Raw genomic sequence first — 23,248 nt, forward strand, 5'->3', positions numbered from 1 at the left:
AAATGTACAGGAGCGCGGGACAACAGAGAATGAGGATTGGGAACCGGGTCCTAAAGCCCGCCGGAGGCAGGGGGAGGAGCTAAGCGACTCAGCGTCGGAAGAGTCCAGAAAGGGCAATGCCCCAACGGGCAGGAGGACCCAGAGGAGGAGAGAGCAGCGGAAAAGGTGGAGCAGGGCTAGGATCTTAAACTGGTGTCAGAGGGGAGGAGACTCAGACGGGACTTCGCCGATCTAGGGTTTAAGACGTAGGGCTGCACGCTGCGGCTTTGAAATGGAAACTGAACTTCAATAAAGACTTTTGTACATTACGACAGCCTAGCGTTGGTCCTCTGTGAGCTGGGACCTAGGGGCAGCTCTGACACATATGTACCTCAGGATGCACATATGAAAATGCAGTTAACTTTTATTGAAACAATGGGGCATTAAAAAGTATCAGTGGCCCCAAGTAAAGAGCATGTAAACGCCCCCCCCCAGTTGCCTATGACATGTAAAGCTAAATCATACTCCATTTCCCCTCCTATAATTCCAGACTGCTCTCAGCCTACCATTTGGCAAGATAATAAGTTTCTGAGTTTGTTTTCCGTCTGCTCTGAGTGTAATTTTAATTCTATATATAACACAGGTTAAGATTAATACAGATACCAATGAAAGGCTGACAAATGAAAGGAAGTAATAAATATAAGCAGACTTTGTTGTTAGTGGGAGAATGCTAGCGTGCTGCTGAAATGCTTATTTAACATGTCCCCCACCCATTATAATCCTTTTGAGCTACAATAATCTTTATACTGGACTGATGCGTCCTTCCAAATATATGAGCGAAGGTAATGGGAGAACAATAACCTATGGGAACTGGATCTGGTAGAAGACTCACTAAAAGGGCAAGAATCTTCATTTCATCTCTTTTCTAACCAAACACATTATCCCTTTCTCTTTCTCATGAACATGTGCACACATATATTTCTGAGGATAGTAGGAAGTGAGAGGAAATATACGCTCTCCAAACTTTTACTCCACCTTCCCTTCAACCTACATGTGCCACCCCTGGTAGCACTGTTGGAGATAAGCAGTGTCCAGTGCACAGCGGAATGATGAAAAGTACGTGCCAACATGCTCTACATTACTTTATTTACACTTCAAAGCTGGTAATTTACAGAAAAACATCTTCCCTCTGCCGGAGCAGAGAAAAGCATCCTCTCTCCTCTAAAGCATGGAGAGAACCACACTGAACTGCAAAGAACAGTGAAAAACAGGAAACCAGTGTACGTCACATCCAGTCTCCTTTCCCGTGAGAAAACCCAACAGCACTTGACTGTGGAATGTAAACATTGTCTTGTGACAAGCACTTCGCTGCTCAGTGAAGGAAGCAGAAACCAACATCCTCCCCCTTTCTGTGAACATCACTGGGCAGCGTGTTCGTACAATATCAGTACAAACCCAACTTCTGCACATAGGTACAGTGTTGATCCCTTGATACAATCTTGGACAATACATCAGCAGGAATTTCATTACCTGGCATATAGGACACCGTTACGAGTCCCTTTTGAATACGTTCCCTAGCATGTTGCAACTTCAATTGCAAGTGCTTTGTGCTTTGCTTACAACCTTCAGAATTCAGCAAAGCCAAACATGCTTTGTTGTCCTGGTAAACCTGGATTGGACATTTGACAGGAATTTTCATGTCTTTGCACAATTGTAACAACCATTCACAATCCTTAAGTGAATAAGACAGTGCATTCAGTTCAGCTTCACAAGTACTTAAGCTAACTGTTGTTTGCTTCTTGCATGACCAATCAAATAGACCCTGATTGTACTTATAGCAAACTCCAGACGTACTTTTCCTGTCTGTAGTGTCACTTCCAAAACTTGCATCTGCAAATATCTCAAGACCACCAGACTTCTGATTGTTAAATCTCAGTCTGTAATGCATAGTGCCTTTCAAATACCGCGCTATGCGTTTCAGAGCTTTCCAATCCTTAACAGTAGGATTGTTGACTTGTCTGCTTAGCAAATTACAGCTAACAGCAATGTCAGGTCTTGAACATCTGGCAATGAAGTTTAGCTTGCCTAGCACACTTCTGTACAGTGTAGTATCAGAAAATGTTTCTCCAGTGTCATCTACCTGATAACCTGTTGTCATCGGTGTGTCTACAGGGTTAGCATCCATCAGGTTTAGTTTGCTTAACACATCAGCAATTTTCCGTGACTGGTGTACTAGAATGTTACCATCTTGATCTCTCTCTATTTCCAGAGATAGGTAGTTGTTTACCTCACCAAGATCTTTCATGTCAAAGTGCTCTTTCAATTGAGCTAGGGCATTATTGTACATTGTGACATCCTTCCAAAAGAATAAAAGATCATCAACATAAAACAAACAATACAGTTTCTTTTGCCCCTCCTCTTTGACAAATACACATGGATCAGCTTTCCCTTGCTTAAAACCTAGAGAAAACAATACTTCAGTGAGTTTTGTGTGCCAACACCGTGCACTTTGTTTGAGACCATAAAGGGACTTCTTCAGAGCACAAACAAATCCCTGTTTTACCTGTACGCCATCAGGTGGAAGCATATAAAGTGATTCATCTAGAGATCCGTACAGAAAAGCTGTATTCACATCATGGTGACTAATGTGTAGATTCTCCTCTGCAGCTAGCTTGAGCATAAGCCTAATGCTCTCATACCTCACGGTGGGTGAGTAGGTCTCGTGATAGTCTTCACCTGGTACCTGTGCAAAACCTCTGGCTACCAATCTGGCTTTGTGTCTGACTATCTTGCCATTTTGATCTGTCTTCGCTTTGAAGACCCATTTGCTTCCAAGCAGTTTCATTCCTGGAACTACTGGAACAAGGTCCCATGTTTTGTTCCTTTCCAAGGAATCAAGCTCAGCCTTCATGGCATTTAACCATGGCTCAGCTTCCTTTGAATCCAAATCCTGGATTTCTTGGAAACTTGAAGGTTCAAACACCTTCTTGGAGCTTTTAACAGCTGTTACTGCTATCTTGGCAAACTCATCAGCAAATCTCTTTGGAGGTCTGCCTTTTGTTGCTCTCTGTGACCTGCGAATTAGCCTTAAGTCTTCAACACTCTCCTCTTCCTTCTTAGGAGAAAAGTGACCTATTGTGAACAATGGTTCCTCCAATTCTTGATCAGAGCTTTCAGAGGGTCGCATAGAGGCTTTCGCACTCTTGAAATCCTCTGAATCACCCGATTCAGTTTCAGACTCAGAATCAGAACCTTCATCAGTGGGTGTGGGTTGTTGCGGTTGCTTTTGACTATCCTCAGTTTCATCACTGTGATCAGGATAACATTGGAAAATTCCCACATTCTCCCCCCACTTGGCATTGTACTCAACACTTCTTGTGAGCTTAATTGTCTTAGAGTCAGTCATCATTATTCTGTAAGACCCTTTCTGATAACCTAGAAAGATACCATGCAATCCACGCTTGTCTAACTTGGAGTTTTGTGGTGAGTGAACCCACATGTCAGAACCAAAAATTTTCATGTGTTTGATGTATGGCTTCTTGCCAAACATCTTCTCATAGGGGGTACAACCAATCGCTGAAGATAACCTGCGATTATAACTGTAAGTGAAACATGAGAGAGCTTCGGCCCAATAACTCTCTGGAAGATTGGCATCATGCAGCAAGGTTTTTAACCCTTGAAGCAATGTCTGATTTGCTCGTTCCGCAAGTCCATTCTGCCATGGCGAGCGAGGACTAGACAAATCGTGTTGAATTCCTTTCTCAGTCAGAAAAGCTTCAAACTGCTGAGAAGTGAATTCTCCCCCGCGATCACTGAAAAGAGTCTTTACCTTCTTACCATGCACATTTTCCAACCAAGCACAGAATTCCTTGAACCTTGGAAAAGCCTCTGATTTCTGCTTGAGATTGTACACATAAATATACCTGGAAAATGCATCAATGAGAACCATGAAGTACCTGTTTCCACCCAAAGAGGGCGCTAGTGGTCCAACCAAATCAGCATGAACAACCTGGTATGGTTCTGTAGCTTGCCTACTAGACACCTTACCTTTCGCAGCCATTTTCACCTTGTTTGCTGCGCATGCCTTGCACTTCATGTGGTACCTGCAGGGTTTAATAGTCATACCTTCAACCAAGGCAGGCATTTTAGATACTGCCTCAAAATGCAAATGACCAAATTTTCGATGAAAATCGTGAATACATTCTGCATGCAAACTTTTGTTAGAACCTGCAATGCAACAAGTGTCATCCTGCACAACATCATCAAAATACAAAACATACAAACGATCAACATATTCAGCATGCAATACATAATCATTTTTCTTTGTGATGATGCACCTTTTGTTCTTAAAGGAAACGTCAATTTTCCGCTCATTCAGCTGTCCAACGCTGAGCAGATTATGCTTGGCATCTGGCACATAAAGCACATCCTGTATCGATAAGTCCAAACTGTGAAGAACAACAGTTCCGTAGCCTTTACTGGGAATTGTGTGGTCATCCGCCTGGTGAATCGCACCTTCCTGCGGTGTAAAAGACACGAACAGTCGCTTATCGTTGCACATGTGGTGGGTCGCCGCTGAATCAACAACGAAGAAAGATCTAGACATCTTCTGGACCTCTGCAACCTTTGGAGTGAAGCGTGAGACCATTGCCTTGTGCTGCGTTGTCCTGGACACCGGACCTTTGCCTTTGCCTCGGCCTTTTCCACGCGATGAGCTTTCGCTGCGCTGCTCTGTCTTGGCCCTGGGATATCTGCATTCCCTCTTCATATGGCCTAGACGTCCACACGAGTAGCATTTCACTGCCTTCAAAGCTTTGGCGCCATCTGGTGGTTCCACTGCACTATGGGATGATGTCTGTGAAGTCCCCCCCTTGTTGATGCAGCTAGCACCCCGGCGATCCGCTTCATTCAATATCACGGCAGTAACATAGTCCACTGTTAGCTGAGCAGTTGGCTGTACAGCAATCTGAGTCGCAACAGACTCCCAACCTGAACCCAAAGATTGTAGTATCATAAAGGAATACACTTCCTCTGGAAAGTTGAGTCCTCTCTGTTGCAGCTCATGTCTCAGATTCTGCATCTCCATCAGATGTATACGCACATCTCCACCTTCAGCAAGAGCCATATTATGCAGCTTGTTAAAGTAAAACATTGTGGACCCAGCTTCTGTCCTCAAGTGAGCCTCTCTCAAAGCGTCCCAAATTTCTCTGGCTGAGGTCTTATCACGCAACAGACAGAGCTCTTCTGGGGATACTATCAACGTAAGAGTTCCCCTTGCCTTGGAATCCATAGCTTTCCATTCATCTGTAACTGGAGCTGGGGGGGTCTCTGTAATAACTTTAAACAGACCCTCTTTCCGCAGAATAGCCTCTGCATAGAGAACCCAGTCCGCATAGTTCTTCCTATTGAGCTTAGGAATCCCACAAGCATCCTGAAGGGCCATCATGACTTTGGCATTAGCCTTTAGCGTCATCTTCGCTGCTTTAAATCAGGCTGCTTTATACATGCTGCGTCTGTGTACAGCTGCTTCAATCCAAAAGCAAATTCAAAACAGCCTCTGCCTGTGAACCTGTGCCTTTCTGCTTAACTGCTTTGCTTATCTGCAGCTGCTTCAAACCGCATTCCAAAGGCAAGTTCAAAAGTGAAAGTTCTCTCTGCTGTCTTAAATTCATGCTGCGACACTGCTGCAGCTGCTTTACTTTCGATTTCCCCCAGCATAGGAAAAATTTATCCTTCTAGCCTTTTGCCTGTGCCACGGCAAAACCGGCTATAAAAGTTCAAAGTCCAGCCATAAAGCCATTAATTAGAAGCTGGCAGGCTGCCCGGAGCTGTAGCACATACCTCATCAAATCATCTTGACGCGCAGAGATATCGTCCGATCCGGCCCTCTGCATTCCGATCCTTTGCCGGCACTCCAATTCTTTGCTCCTTTGTTCCTTTGCCAGGAGCCCGACTTCTGGAGTCCATTCTCAAAACACTGCGTTTTCCTGGGCCCGGAACCAAATGTTGGAGATAAGCAGTGTCCAGTGCACAGCGGAATGATGAAAAGTACGTGCCAACATGCTCTACATTACTTTATTTACACTTCAAAGCTGGTAATTTACAGAAAAACATCTTCCCTCTGCCGGAGCAGAGAAAAGCATCCTCTCTCCTCTAAAGCATGGAGAGAACCACACTGAACTGCAAAGAACAGTGAAAAACAGGAAACCAGTGTACGTCACATCCAGTCTCCTTTCCCGTGAGAAAACCCAACAGCACTTGACTGTGGAATGTAAACATTGTCTTGTGACAAGCACTTCGCTGCTCAGTGAAGGAAGCAGAAACCAACAAGCACACCACCCCAGTTACTCCATCGAGCTTGTTGGCGTGACTACTAAGAAACCACTCAAGCAATGCTAAGAAACCACTCATGGCAATTCATAAAATAGCATGTGTCTGGCAAACAGAATGCTTGACAAACACTTAGCCCTGTCACATTGGGCATTAGCACATTTAACAAAGAGGAACTTGGGCAGGAAAGGGGAGCAATTTCCAGCAGGGAAAATAGTGTGGGGAAAGGATTAACTTCCATACCCCTGAGTCATGGTCCTGACCTGGATCTACCTCCTCTCCGATGGCTGCTTTTTCAAAGTATGTGCAGGGAGACAAACTACACAAAACACTGGAGAGCCAAGAGATCTATACATTTAAGCAAGCAACAGCTGTAGGAAAGACATACTTCAGCTCAGAACCATAGTGCTGAGAGGCAAGGAATTAATATTTTTGTCCAGTGTTATTTTGCCAAGTGAATATTTACTCCATTGAGGAAAATGGATGTGTACACAGTTTTCCAAGATTTCAGAGAGCTATTTTTCTGAATGTTACTTACTACCTGGGATTCATTAATGGGAAATGAATCTGGGACTGCATGCATATGTTGTGACCACTGAATTACAAGCCATTTGAAATAAATAATGAAAGGTGTTCCCATATGAGACAAAAACTAGAAGAGCAATCACTTTAAACAACATTCCTTTATTGCCCTTTGGAATGCATTCATTGGCTGATCCTCAACCATATCCCTTTAAGCCCTGCACAGCAATGAAAGAGGTGGCTGTTATTAATTTTTAAGCCTTCCTGCCAGGTTTCAGACCAATAACTTCCATGAATGTAATAAGGCACGGATATTTCATTAAGGAAAGTCTTAAAGGCCAATGCACATGGGGCCCCTTCTGCACTAGACATTTAAGGTATCATCACACCCCTTTAAACAGTCATGGCTTCCCCCGAAGAATCATGGCAGATGTAGTTTGTTAAGGGTACTGAGAGATGGTAGGAGACCCTCATTCCCCTCACAGAGCTACCATTTGCAGAGTGGAATTATGGTGCTGGAGGAGACTCTTGAGAGTCCCATGGACTGCAAGAAGATAAAACCTATCCATTCTGAAAGACATCCGTCCTGAGTGCTCACTGGAAGGACAGATCCTGAAGCTGAGGCTCCAATACTTTGGCCACCTCATGAGAAGAGAAGACTCCCTGGAAAAGACCCTGATGTTGGGAAAGATGGAGGGCACAAGGAGCAGGGGACGACAGAGGATGAGATGGTTGGACAGTGTTCTCGAAGCTACAAACATGAGTTTGACCAAACTGCGGGAGGCAGTGGAAGACAGGAGTGCCTGGCGTGCTCTGGTCCATGGGGTCATGAAGAGTCGGACATGACTAAACAACAACAACAAATAAAAATCAACCCCTCTTCCCTGGGATTTCTGGAAACTGGAGCTTTGCACCCTTTACAAACCACAATCCTCAGGATCCTTTGGGGCAAGTCATGACTGTTTCAAGCGGTATAACAGTGTTTTCAACATTTGGTGAAAATGGGGTCTTGGCTGACAATGTTGGAATTAAGCTGTAAAACTATACAATTTTGATGGTTTCCAAAGCTGTGTATCTCTTATATTTAGAGTAAAATCCAGCTGCTATAGATCCTTATGCAGCACAGGGACAAAAGACAGACTACGAGCCAAAAATCATCCATTCCCAAAGATCATGCTGACCCAGAAGACAGTCAGAACAGTGATAAAAGTGGTAAGGATGTCAGAGCATTCATTTCAAAGAATTGGTACAGTCATGAGGAAATTGGATCTTTAGGGATGCTAGAATTGTTTTCCATTCCTTCATATTATGCTCACTGTGGAATCATCTGTCATACGCTCCAATTTTTCAGGAACGAGAAAAATGTGCCTCAAAAACTGCAGGTCAAAGTGGGAAGGAAGATAGAGGGGGATAAGTGGATGGCTGGGAGGTGGGGATTCAGACATCCATATAAACACATAGAAAGGACACATAATGGTAATTGCAGGGTCACATTGGCTAGTTCGTGCCTGCCCCCTGCAATGCACAGTGCAGCCACATATCCTGACATCTGTGCAATCACCAAGAGTCAAGAGCTTCTATGCACTGGATGCTGGCTGAATGTGTGGGCAGTGGGGCTGCAGCCGCAGTACACAGTGGTGGGGTGGAGCTGGTGCATGAAAGCCCCTCACATATTCTTTCAATGTGTGGGGGTGCTCTCTGGATCCCGCACACGCCAGAATCACATTGCATTACAAGAAATTGCCACTGCAATGGAAAACATAGCTTTCCCAATATCACTGATAATCACCGTTAACCAAGATGGCATGCCAAGTATCAATGAAACTGTAGGCACATTTCAGGAAAACGTTGGTTGTGTAAGCCTTTGCAAAGCACATGCACACTTCCTGCAGAAAAAGGACTGATTTAGGACAAAGCTACTGGTGATCAATGAAAGGATGCCTTTTGCAAATATAAGCCACCAGTTCTGAGCAGTTGGCTGTAGTGTAATACTAAATCTCACCCCAGCATTGTGGCTCCAGTGATGGGTAGGCGTGTATTCAGTACTTACAGCTGTCCTCTTCCTCCATGAAAATGCTGATCACGTAGCAGGCATAAACAAAGCCAATCAACTGTGGGAAAACAAAAGGAGAAAACCCATTAGTTATAACTTATGCAGCAGTGCTAAGGCTGCAGTACAATATCATTTACTTTCATTTTCTTAATTTATTATTATTATTTACTTTTTAAAAATGCATTGCTAGAACAGTCCTGAATTCAAACATGCAGGCACTTTCAAGAATGACACCAGTTTTTTAAAATAAATGTTTTGGCCTGAGAATGCAGTACACACTAAAAGCCCATTGAAATTAGTGGCTTTTAAGAGCATTGGTGATTAAGCCTCATTTGTTGCCTGTGGGATGCAGGCACAGTGAATTCTCAAGTTTGCCAGCACTATTTTTGACTGGTGTTTGATTTGGAATCTAGGCCAAAACTTTCTGTGAACTATAACTTTTCTTTTTCTTGTCCTCATGGCTTCGGTGGGTGGGTGGATTCAAACATCTGCAGCCAGTATCTTCAGAAAGGAATGGAAAGCAAACACCAACTTGAGAGGTACTTGACCTCAATAAGTGTTTAGCATTATTTCAAAACTGTCTGCTACATGCAGGTATTATATAACAGATTTCAAACACTCATTGTTTCAGGCATTTAACTTAGTTGCAAATGCCATGTTCTGATGTGATTCATAAGTTCCAGAAAATTCTTACTGATGGATTTTGGAAACTATCTCAAATACTTTCGGAATCCTAAGGGATGAACCAGACACATTGTGACAATATTTTGAATAAGGCGGTATTCTAAAAACTCACTTAACCTTATACCACTGTCATATGTGCTTCAGGACAAGAGCTTAGGGAATCTAGTTGTTTGTCTTCCAACAATGACAAAATGTTTCCTTAGCTGCAGCCAAGAAAAGAAGCCTTGTCTCTGGGCAAACAATACTTGTTAGAAGAGAGTGCCCCAGATATGTGATAAAGAAAAAATCCAAAGGCAGAACAGCTCTCAGAGTGTTCTCACGGAGTGCTAATCTTGGGTTGTAGGAGACTAATAGTGCAATCCTAACAATTTCTAATCAGAAGGAAGTCCTACTGAATTCAGTGGGGCTTATACCTAGGCATGTAAGGGTGGGGATTGTAGCCGAAGTCATATTCAGGGAGGGCCCACTGAAACCAATGGACTTAAGTTTGAATTTAAATTCATTGACCTCAATGGATCTACTCAAGAGTTTGACTTGTTTTTATTTATTTATAATATTTCAAAAATCTCTATGTAGTGTACAGTCTAAAAAGCAAACAAACAATAAATCATTTAAACAAGAACAAAACTACAACCTATAACAAAAAGTAAAAGAAAAACATTAGTAGTAGTAGTTGTAAAAATTGTATACTGCTCTACACTCACAGGTTTCAGGGCACTACACAGGATAAAATCATATGAAGGCAAATATAACAGACAATCTGAGGATTCAAACATATTATACAAATCTCTTTCTACATAGCAATGCCAAGATTTGTCTGAACAAATATATTTTCCCTAAAATAATACTCTTCTCAGCTTGAAGGACAATGAGTCAGTTCAAGAAAGCATTAAGCACTTAGTGCCCTGAGTAATTTCCATATACTCAGAGCAGGGGACATGAAGGTTTGGTATGTTTTATGCTACTAAATAATTACTTAGACCTGTTTGATAAAAGGATCATTGTTTGAACTGTGTTTTCTCTTTGCATGTTGATCTTGGCCTACAAAATTCCTAAACGAAAGTGATTCAACATTTGTAGTTGTAGTTGTCAGTTGCAGATGTTATTGACGTGACATGGAACATCGACCTTGCAAAAGTTCTATACATAGATTTCATCTTCTGAATTGGCCATTTAAGTGCTGTCCTTTCCCCACTGCCACTGTGGGCTCCAATTCCCAATAATAATAATAATAATTTATTTTTTGTACCCCGCCCATCTGGCTGGGTTTCCCCAGCCACTCTGGGCGGCTTCCACAAAAACCAAAAATACACTAAAATATCACACATTAAAAACTTCCCTGAACAGGGCTGCCTTAAGATGTCTTCTGAATGTCAGGTAGTTGTTTATCGCTTTGACATATGATGGGAGGGCGTTCCACAGGGCAGGCGCCACTACCGAGAAGCCTGGTTCCCTGTAGCTTTGCTTCTCGCAATGAGGGAACCGCCAGAAGGCCCTCGACGCTGGACCTCAGCATCCGGGCAGAACGATGGGGGTGGAGACGCTCCTTCAGGTATACTGGGCCGAGGCCATTTAGGGCTTTAAAGGTCAACACCAGCACTTTGAATTGTGCTCGGAAACTTACCAGAAAGGGAGAGAGAGAGAAACCCTGAACACTTTCCTTATAAACAGATTTTATGTCAACTAATACTTAGTTGAAGAAATCAGACACACCAGTAATTAGATGGGTGACTGATGTTTGAGCAAGTTGTGCACACTGAATGACTTCCCTACCCAATGGCAAATGTTAAATCCTGCAAATGTAGATGTTAAAGGGGGTAGGGGGTGGGGAATCCACAGCTTGAATGTTATTAGAAGGAAATTCATTAAGATATTCCCTTTTGCTTTATTAATGGCAATGAAATATTTATTCCTACAAATTACTTTTGGTATCTTGATTAACCCAACTGATGCTTGATTAATAAGGCTGCACTCACAAAAGCCCATCTAACTGTTAGGTTAATCACCAATTTGCAGTGGGCCAATTGGTGTGCACTGCTTGGTTTATCGATGTCTTAATGAAAATAGCCTTCCTTGGCAATTTGCCCAGCCTCAATTGGAAGAATGTAACTTGTATTCACTGATAACAAAAGAGAATGTGATGCACCCAATTATTCACAGATAAGTTTGAGATCATCTTGGAGTGGAATAAAGTTTAACTGCAATGACTAAAATAGTAAAGTTTTAAGAAATGTGATTGAGTCTTAACCATTAAAAATAGGCTCCTGCCTCTTCCTGAACATTATCTTCTATTCCACCCACTCCTAATGATGCACCTCAAATATTCCCCAACCCACCATTTCCTTGATTTAGAACTATGGTGAATTAACACAAACAATATCTTGTGGCTCAGCAATATCCATTTCTTGGGGGTAGCCCTTCAGATGCTATCGAACTGCAGCTCTCATCAGCCCTAGCCAGCACAGACAACAGTATGGGATGATAAAAGTTGTAGTCCAACATTGGGAGGGAACCATATTGGCTACCCCTCGACACCATTTACCCACATTAAATGCTAATTGTTTCCTATCGTGGGCCACAATCTCTATGACACACTCTTGCAGCACCACATCTAAGAAGAAGCAGACACATACTCTGTGCTCCTCTAATTCTGTTTCTGGCAGCTGATCCTCCCCCCTCCTCCACACATGCACACACACTTGCCTCTTCCAGGTGAATGACTCCTAATTCAGTCTCCTCTTACACAAAGTTTATTGGGATATATAGGGCAAAGCTCAATCCTCTTGAGAAAATCTCTCTCTCTCTCAAAGTACCCATATAAATGTGTTCATTAGTGCTGGTGTTTCTTCATTCTGCAGCTCAGAAGCACTCACCAGGCTTCAGTAAGACCCTGGATTTTATATATCACACTGTAAAATAATTTGATGCAGAACTTATGCAGCTGAGAACTGCCTTACATGCTACTTTTTGAAGGCAGAGACATGGACAGAGATGTTTTAAGGTGCAAAGGGACTTTGGAAAGGAGAGCATGTGTGCTTTTTTCTCTATTTAGGCACCAAGGCTGCATTCCAAAGGTGGGTGGGCAAAATCTAAATGTGATTTAAGCACCTCACCGTACACCCTGCAGGGCTAAAATTGACAGGGCAGCAGTGAGGGCAAAGGAACTCTCTATGGTCCTCCATCAACTTCTGGGTTATTCTTTTTAAAAATGTATTGGTATACATTCCACTAGAGGCAATGAGAAGGAGAAATCTGGACATTCCTGAGTGTGTCTAAATTTATTCCCAATGTGGGAGTTGATCAAGGTACTGGGATGACTGTGGATCCAAGCAGGTTCTTGGTCCTCTGCTAGCATGCCCCTGATAAGCCATCTTTATGGCCCAACTGATGTCAGAGTCCCAGTGTTGGCTGGGACAGGGAATCAGGATCAGCAGAGAGGGGTGGATGATGGAACCAAACTCAACTTCCCTTGACAATATTGGAGTTCTGTCCTTGATACTGGAGAGGGAGATCCAATCTGTCGGATGTTCCTTGGGATGCCCTATCGTGGACCACAGGACTGTAGTCGAAGTGCCCTGTCAATAGTTTTCAGATTACTCCCCCTCCAAATGTCAAAGGTGGATTTAGGACAGTGCAACCAGTTCTGCTCCACTGGACACCAAGACTAGGGGCACTGCAGGGCATCACAACTATGAGCAGAATGGAAGGTGAGAGGCTGGGGGTGCACTAAATTTTGACCTTACATAAGGCCCCACTGAAATTTGAAAGACCAAAGTCTTTTCCTGAAAATGTACACCTTTTCTAGAATATAAACAGATCTGCCATTCTACCCATCAAGGGTGACAACTTGGGAAAAAATGGGGGAGACGAGTAAGCTCCACCCACATAATCAATCACATGATGCAGCACACAAAAACCATTTGAATGTCAATGCCCATCAACTTGGGGGGAGGCTGACCCTCTCAAATATTTTATTGGGGGCCCAAAAGGCCCTCGGCCCCGAGAAGTTGGCTCCTATGCTCCCCATGTTCTTTCTGTAGAAATTTTTAAGTATGGGATTTCACACATCTTTAAAATAGGATTACTTTTGTAGTGGCATCTTGCTTGAGGTGTGATGTGCTAACATTTGCAAACTATGTTAAGTTCCACCACATATTTTGCACTGTTTAATAAAAGTAAAATGTTAACTCTGCATGTGCTTCCAAGCAATATTTATCATTTTCTGAAATCTATAACCAGGCCTTTAGTATCAATCAACATTACCAGGGCAGCTTACAACAACACAGGGAAGGGGGGCCTGTAACCTCTGAGGGTTTTGTTTGTTTGTTTTTTACAATCAAGCAGTGTACAAATTTTGTTAAACAAATTAATTAATAAATATTGATAATAAGAAATACAGTGGGTTAGATCTAGAGAAAAGTGCATAGCTAGGAGCTGGTAGAAGATTACTTACCTCCCCCTCCTCTCCTAATGACCATCATTAACAGCCTCTCTGGAGGCTCAGAGACCTTTGCTGAATGAGGGAGATGCCCTATAATTGGGTATAAGCAACATCTGCAACAGCCACTCTCCGAATAATTTTATTATATCTTTTGAAACACAATAATAACTATTCAAAATCCTGCAGATCCTGTGTGAGTTTCTAATATATATATATATATATATATATATATATATATATATATATATATATAATGTTGAGCACTGTTCAGAATTCTGCTGTACATACCAGTGGAGAAGCACCAATAATGTAGTACTGATTAACATAATTTTGGAACATGGTTTATTTTTTACATATTATGTAGAAGATCTTTTTATGTTCATTCCTAATATCTGTCTTTCTTCTGTAGCACATTGTCCTCTGAACTTATCATTTAGTTAGTGCCTGAAAGTATGCTAAGCTAAAAGACTCAAGTTAGAAAAACTTAAAGGCTTCTAACACGATAACTGGAATTTGAGATTAGAAGACGGTGAGCCATATTTCATGGTCTAGTTGATACAACCCATCATTGCCTCCAGCTCTTTAACAGACACATTGATTCTTAATACGATGGGTTTGCTACTCTGTCTAGGGATGTCATGTTGACCCAATTAACTTAATGAACTTTCTCTAGTGGGGGAGGCAGATACCTGCCTCTTACTGGTAAAAAAAGGCAGGGTGTGAATGCTCTGAGTTTATGCTATAATTTCCTAGCTTATACTATCATGTTTGCCATATTTAGATGGAAGAAGCCAAAGAATGAGTCCAAAATCTGTACACAAACCCTAAACAACTGCAAAGTTTCTAGGCCCTCCGTGCCTCCTTAACATTTGCTGCAGTAGCAACTGATGCCACAACTGGTGGAAGTCTCTCTCTAGGCATATTTTAAAGGTACAATAGTATTACATGGCTCCAGAATCAAGATTAGCAACCCCTTATTCCCTTGGCTGACTAATAGACAGCTGACTCACACACACCAAATAAGTTTTATTATATTCACTATTTTACAATATATCCTTCATCTTGCTTATTGCCTCATTGCCTGATTTCATATGCTGACCAAAGCCTTGTCCCCGAAAAACTTATTTTCTATGCGAAAGAAATATTCTGTATGGAGGAGCAATCACTCCTGAGATCTCCTAAGAATGAACATACTGGATCTGAACAAAGTCTTATATAACAGCACACAGAACATAGAAAGCTGCTCTATTCTCAATCAGATCTTTTGTCCATCTAGATCAGTACCCAGTGATTGGCTGTGGCTCTCCAGTATTTGATAAAGAGCTCATTTCCCCGCATGCAAATTAGATGTGCTGTGGCTGAGCTAAGATCCTTTCAGCAGCCTGTTTCTGACATTGGCCAACCTGCAGTCTGAAGTGGAACAGTCATTTCAATCAGCGCCAAAGAACACACACTTTCAGGTGACTCATGCCTGATGTTCTGAAGTATTTTGTTTGTTTGTTTACAAAATACATCCACTGGGGGAGAGGATCTGGTACTTTAACCAGGGAAGTGGTGCAGGGACGGGAAGCAATTAGGACTTTCCTCTCCAGCACAATTTCTAAATCAAAGTTTGGGGGTGGGATGGGGTAAGAGAAATACAGATGCTCGGTTCACTTCTGTTTTTCCCCCCATGGAGTAAATGGTAGCTCAGGGATGGGACAATCTCAATCAAGTAAATTATGGGGCAGGGAAGGGTTAAACACCCTCAAATCAAATGAGCAGCCCCCGTGTATGAATTTTAAGAACAACAACAAATTATGAATCTTTCAAAACTAAGTGTGAACCTGCTTGATCTTCTGTCTTCCCAACTTGCTCCCTGGTCTTAACAGTAACCAGTTTGCTTTGCCTGCATGTCCTGGTTGCAGGTTTCCCATGGGCATCTGACTGATGACTGTGAGAACAGGATGTTGGAATGGATGGACCATTTGCCTAATCCATCAGCCTTTTCTTATGTTCTTATGACCTAATCCTCAAGAGTTCATGCTTGGCCTGAGCTCGGGGATGAAGAGGCAGGCCCCAGCACATCCAGTTGCAGTTCATTCCAGAATCCCCTAGTAGTATGACTAAAAGTCAGGAAAGCAAACAGCCACCACATGGACACTGTTGTGAATTACAGTTGTGGCGGCATAGATCTGCATGGTGAATCATTTCACACTTTCAGGCCACCACATGGAGAGTCCTCCATCATTGGTTACCTAAAGCAGTCCTTCGTAGATTCAAGCTCTGTCACATTTCACCCACAGATCAAAACAGTACACATGTTCTGTGATTGGGGGGGGGGGGGGGACACACACAAACTTCTACAAGAGAGAAAGGTATGCCTATAGTGTCTTTTGAATTCATTGATTACAGAGCTCCTTTTCAATAACATTTCCACTTTTTTTTTTAAAAAAAGAACATCCAGATTATATTGCTTTAGCGTTTTTTGTTTTTTTAAAAGCACATTAACATTTAAGACCTGAAGGAACACCAAACTACTTCAATGTACATTAATTTACAAGCATGAGATAAAGATTGTAGAAAATAAATGTTCTACTTGCTCTATTAATGACAGTTACTGAATTCTTCTCTGAAGCTCGCTACATGCCAAGGATGGGCATTCTCCAGAAAACCTAAGGCACCATAAAATCAGCTTATCTCAGGAAATGTTTGAAGATCTAATGGACTGTGTGGTAGCATTTCCCTCTGCCTTTGCCAGGCTGACTTTATTAGCCCCCCTAGTGAAACCTTCAAATAGGAGTTGCGGGAGATGTGGGCAGAGGAATGCACTTCAAAAGCAAGCTCCAGAACCTGAAAGACATTCACTTAGCCCTGGCAATAATTGAAATCACACAACAATGCGTCCAGACAATTCTTAGAGGATGATTAAAGTTTATAACTGTACAGAATGTTTCAGTCCAGCGCCTCATCAATAGGATAAAGTACAATTTAATCTAACTCCCAGATTTTTAGGTATGGTGGATGTTGAGTCTGATAAACCACTTTTAATAAAGTACCCTTTAACATTCAAGTTCAAACAGAGATGACAGACATTCTCATTTGGAAAGTATTGTTTTGTGTGCGCTCAGAGCAGTGGGATGTTAAGAGTCAGCCTTACATGGCCCCTGTGCATTTACAGGTAGAAAAATAATAATTGTGAACAAGCAGTGAGTACAGACATGACTATAACCCCATTCCTGGATCAATAGGGGTCACAACCTAACAAGCCTAAAAGCCCCCAAGTTGAGCCCTTGTTTCAAACATCCCACCAGCTAGATGTCCACTCAGTTTCCTTTCCTTATGAAGTGCTGTAGTTCACATGCAGATGGTCAGCCCAAGAGATTCTGTTAGTTCACAAACCACACTGCTACATATAGGACTGTCCGATAATTGATCCAAGGCTCCAGTGAATCACTAGGTTTTACTCTGATCAGTACACTGCCACAAACAAGTTGCACTTTCAAAGGTATGCATGCAAAATCTACCTGATAATAACTAAATATGAATATATGGACTCACAGCTCAGACCTGCATGCTTTCTGTACCAATTGCACAATCATAATTCTGTTGTTGAAAATTAGGCACATCGGGTAAAGCCTTGTGGCAAATCTGGATGCTACCTTTCTTCACATATCTACTCTAGCAACACTGTTGCAGGACCATCAAATGTCACTGACATCATTGGGTGTTCATTTGCAACATCAGGGGTTCATTCATCTTCTAATATGACATGTGCCATCATCTGCCAGCAATGCACTTCTGCATTCTACATAGGACAAACAAGCTGGGATTTACACAAAAGAATGAATGGACACAATTCTGACATCAGAAATGGCAACCTTAAAAAAGGCAGAGGGGAACATTTTAACTCTCCAGGATACACTGTAAATAACACTGAAGTAGCCATTTTGAAGCAAAGGAACTTCAAAGCAAGATTGCACCTGTAAAACTGCTGAATTACCATAGACATAGACACTATATGAATGCCAGAACTTGGTTAGAGCACCTGCATAAATAAATTGTGCCACTGAAGTGGCTTTGGGCAGAATAGAAGGCTTACGAATGTCCCCTTCTACTGCCTCCTACAGACCATAGCTGTAAGGTCATCCAATGAGTCATGCTTACTTGGAGTTATCAAAACTGAAACTAAGGAAGCAGCACAGAATCAGCACCAGAGTGTTAAGCTTACCAAGGACCATGAATTAAGACAGGGATAGGCAACCTAAGGCCCATGGGCCACAAGCAGCCCGCAGGGGTCATTTAACCGGCCCCCAAGCCGCCTCCAAACCGAGCCACCCGTGGCACAGCGTGGCACGGGGACTCGCTTCTGCGGCACCAGAAATTGCGTCTGTGCAATTGCAGACGCCGGAAAACGCAATCTGGCCCATGGAGGGATCTCTGCTGGAGTGAACTGGCCCAGGCAAGGCAATCCTTACCGACCCCTGAATTAGGACAATTAGTTGAGAATTATGGCATAGCACAGGTCACACTTTGGATTGCCAGCATTTTCTAGGATAGTCATTGCTTCTCTTTTGCAACCTAGAGCAGTGGTTCCCAATTAGCTAATTACTGAGGACCCCCTATTTCTCAAAAGCCAAGCCACGGACTCCCTACTTTTGAAAATTTTGATAACTCTATGGTAGTCACCTGAGCAAAGCAATGTTTTGAAGAAAATGTGGGGTGGCCCCTAATAAGCATACTAAAAAGCAGGCCATGAAATTTGTGATATTACCACAAATTGCCTTTCCCCAGACAGTAGGAAAAACTTGTCTCCATTGCTCCACTGCAGCTGAATAAATAAAAAGCAATTGTGTCCCTAATTATGTTTTGAACCACTGACCTAGAGTATTCACAACCGGGGACTCTCTCTTTTGCAGCGTTCCTGATCACACAGAGAGAGCAATGTCTGCCGGCTCGTTTACATTGTCAGCTGAACACAGGAAGGTGAGGGTAATAACCAGGACTCTTGATCCTCTGCTTTCCAGTTTTTCCTCTAGTTAGTAGGGTAGGAATAGGTCACTGAGTGGTCAGTGTGTATCAGCAAGAATCTGAAGATTTGGACTCAAATCTCTGTGAAGCTCACTACATGGCCCTGGGCCAGCCCCTAGCTCACAATCTCACAGGTCTAGCTTCTGCTTGGTTATTTTTGTCATTTTCTGACTTTCTCTATGCAAATCTGACACAAGCAATAGTAAAACTTGACAGCCTTCTTATCACCTCATTCACTTGCCAGAGCAAAGAGGCAATTACCTCTTTGGTGCTTCAACAGATGGCATCTTATCTCCTACTATGGAAAAAAATTGTGGAGCAGCACTTCCCTGCATTTCCCCTCCATTGCACCACTGCCTATAAACAGTTCTATTTTATTTACAGTTTAATTTACTTTAATTTGCATTTTGCAGCATGCATATAATATTTTGAATGTATAATACCTGCTTATGCAGGTGTGTACAGGAGGCCTCTTCCATTAATCACTTTAATTACATAAATGTAATTTAAAATCAAATACTCATTTGCATATACGTATGTGCAGGGATAAAAGCAATACATTATTCAAGAAACAGACACACCTTTCAAATTCCAAAGTTTTCTTTATAAAAAAGGGTTGCCAATAATTTTCAAGACATATAGTAGCATCTGCCCTGAATTGTATTGAATTGTATTGTATTGTATTGTATTGTATTAATTGTATTGAATCTGCCCTGAATTGTATTGAAGACTGAATAGTATTTTCCATATTGATCATTGTATTTCAGTGTGATAAAAATAAAGTTGCCTTTTCAACACACACACACACACACACACACACACACAGGGGGGAAATAGCAGGGTTAGCCATCTACACAGGTATTCCCAGTTCAAATTTGTGCTAGCAGGCTTTCGTGTTGCGTTCCCAGTGGGCAGAAAAACTATCAAGAACAGCAATGAAGCAACACTTTCTGTCAGGCTGCAGTGCCTAATGAGTTTCAGAGCCTGCCTTTGTAGGTCATATGTAACCCGGTGTGATCCTTTACACTACTTTAGAATGTCACAACTTATAAACTTAGAAGATGTCATTCCCCCATGCTGGGTTTACAGCAGTTATTTCAAGCCCCACTGTTGTTCTCCCGACTGGAGCTGGACTCCACTATACTACCGCAGTCCTATAATTCAAAGAAATGCTGTTAGTCGCAGACTAACACCAGAGGTGATCCAGTTCTCTAACAGAGGCTATTACCATGAATCAACACGGCCAACAGGCTCTCATGGAATTTAAAGTAATTTTGCGGGCAATAAGTTCTACAGCGAGGTTTACCAGAAGGGATCGGAGTTGTCACAACATTTACATTATTCTCTGGCCCGTATTTATCTTCGTTTAAATTTATTTCGGGGAAGGCAAATGTGAAAGTTAACATTACAAAGGCAGAATGTTTGCTTCCTCCCCCTTGCCTAGAGATAGATAGTAGATAGATAGATGATAGATGTTTATGGAGTCAAATAATAATGGTGTCAGACTTTGCCACCCTGGTGCCCCGGGGCTGATGGGAGTTGTAGTGCAAAACATCTACAGGGCATCAGGTTGCAAAGCTGGTCTATGCGATACTAACGCTTCACTGGCTAATTGCAGATGAAATATATCTACAAAGTCTAGGCAATTGTCATGTTTCTTACCATGCTTTTCATATAAGCCATTTCATTTATTTAGCAGAATGTTTAATTATATGAGTTTATTGCTTTTTCCTAAATATTGATATCCTTGATTCTTGTGAAGCACAAAAGTTAACATCCAGAGGCTTACATCTTGACTTTAAAAACATTCCTCTGGGTATCTCACCAGAGTTGCAAATAAAACTGCCAGAACAGCTACGTCATGAATGATCTATGGACTCACTAAAAGGTAGAATTTTTGGTTGAGATAAAACAACATATTTTCTGTTTTCATTCTTGCCAAACTCTATAGGGTATATTAGTCCTTCTGTTTTACAGATAAATCAAAGAGATGAAACCCTCTGTTAAGAAACACTATGGAATATTTTAAAGAAGAAAATATATCTCTGGTTATTTCCCCCTAAGATCACTTCTTCTTCTTCTTCTTTTTTTGACAGTGCAAGACTGCAGAAGGATTCTACCAGTATTTACATGGTACTTTGAGTACATATGTAAGCTAAGCAGGACTTAGATCTTCTCAATAGAGTTATTCATATTCATCTATTCCCCCCCCCCCTCTTTGTTGGACTTGTCCATGATGCATGAATAAGCTTCACTGTGGCATTTCCAGCTGTGGCCTTATGCACAACAGTTATTTTATAAAGCTATTTGGGCTGTACAACATATCACATATTCAAATCCATTTTCTCTTTAAGCTGATACATAATGAAAAGCTATTTCCATTTCCATATATAGCCCTAAACATTAAAAACATCGCTTAATAACTGCTTCCTATCTGTCTTTTCTCTAACCTGATTGGGTTGTCTGTCAAAAGACACTAACAGGTCCTCATAAGCTTATAGGGATAAGCTGTGCCTTGTCTTTGTACCATACTGATTTGAGTGTTACAGATTTTGGGAGAAACCAAAATCTGAATCTGAGTTTTTTATCTGCCCAGAGCCAGGAGACTAACTGAATGAAATGCCTGAAGTAAATACTGTTGTTCCCATAGCCAAAGGGCAGCATCCAATGAATCTGCCTGCTTGGCCAATGGGACATCTGGTTTTCTTTTCTGCCTTTTCTCCCACCTCTACAGTGGATTTGGGTTATGCATGGGGGGTGGGGGGCTGCAGGGGGAGGAGAGGAAGAGGAACCCCAGTCCTCAAGCAGATGCCTGTTTGTGGTATGCTGGATTTCAGATGGATCGCACCCAAAGTTCTTTCCCCATATTCTTTTGCAACTCAAACATACCTAACATATACTTCAAAGGAGAGTAACAAATTGCTTTCAGAGGATGTAAATCTTAAAAGGCCCTTTCAGATTCAATGATGACCTGAAATAACTACAGCTCTTAAACATCTTGTGGCTTTTGTGTTTCATATTCAAAGCAGTATTTTATCTATGCAAATAATAATTAATACTTCACAGGGAAAATGGATACAGTTAACAAAAGAGCTTCCAGGCTTTAGCCTGGATGCAGTGCTGGAATTCAGTCCCTGTGTGCAATGGACATTGGGAATGAGGGTAATCTTGATCCAGGGGAGATCACCATGGCTGAGACTGAGATTGCTCATCCGTATACCTGTTGCTCTTTCTAAATACAGATGCTCTGCACTCAAGCTCTGAAAAGGGGGAATAGGCCTGGAACTAAAATAAAAATAAAAATACAGAAGAGGTAGGGAAAGAAAACAAACGTACAGAAAGCCAAATGACTGTGGCAATCATCATACAAGTTTACACAAATTTCAATAGCTAGGGCAGGGAGAGCAGAGTAATAGTTTCCCAATGACAAAATATTAGGGATTGTTGCACCTTGCACCTTAGTTCATAGAAATATATTCAGTTCCCTTGTACAGGAAACAAGCTGCTGGAGAGGCTGAAGGGGATTTTGGCTTTTTCTTAATAGCAAATTCTAAGTATGCTATTTACCAGGTGTAGGGGGTGTTAGGGGAGGGGTAATACCTCTGGTGGGGGCACGCTGTGTTCCTTCTGGGGTAGTTTGTCCACCTTTGGTTCCCATCCTACATTCAGCACTCACCTGTGGCTTCTAGAAGCTGTCAGCATGTGGCAGTGGCCACACCCCGGTGACAACTTCAAATGGCCAGCAAAACCAGGTAAGGGTAGTTGATGGGTCTCAAACCCTCGGTGGTGAGTTAGGGACCTCCCCCTGCATGCAAAGACAGGCTCCAGCAGATTAAGCAGATGAGACCAATAGTGATTCCAATGGTCAAGAAAGGTGATTTCTGAACATGCTGCAGAAGAAAGTGAGGGGCAGATGGGGCTTGTCAAACTGGATAGCCTAGGAGAGGGAGTTTAGTACAACCAAGCACTGATGAGTGGAAATGGTGGCGGGGGGGGGGGGAGATAGAATTTGGAACACCTCAGTTCGCTAGGCTAGAGAAAGATCAAAGTGGGCTTTGAAATATTCAATATTTGTGAATTAAACCAGAGAATATCATTGTGTAGAGGTAAGGATGATAGCATAAAAGGACACCAAAAAGTAATTGCATAGAGAAAAGGTTACCCTGTTTCTCTCAAAGGAACTCTCAAGGAACATTTGATCAAACATTGCATCACTGAAATGTTAATAC

At 42.1% G+C, this 23,248-nt stretch overlaps 1 protein-coding gene across 2 annotated transcripts in view; it reads right to left on the reverse strand.

Moving 5' to 3' along the window:
* Positions 1-23,248, reverse strand: part of NKAIN3 (sodium/potassium transporting ATPase interacting 3) — a 210,017-nt gene that overhangs the window by 12,774 nt on the left and 173,995 nt on the right. Inside the window, exon 5 of one of the 2 annotated variants that reach the window (XM_083748104.1) lies at positions 8,882-8,942. In XM_083748104.1, the coding sequence (XP_083604230.1) occupies positions 8,882-8,942 (61 nt within the window). Of the gene's footprint in view, positions 1-8,833; positions 8,943-23,248 lie in introns of both variants that reach the window. The other variant, XM_083748105.1, reaches the window with a different exon arrangement.

The sequence above is a fragment of the Podarcis gaigeae genome (assembly GCF_964106915.1).
Source record: "Podarcis gaigeae genome assembly, chromosome: 7".
NCBI classification, from domain to species: Eukaryota; Metazoa; Chordata; class Lepidosauria; order Squamata; family Lacertidae; genus Podarcis; species Podarcis gaigeae.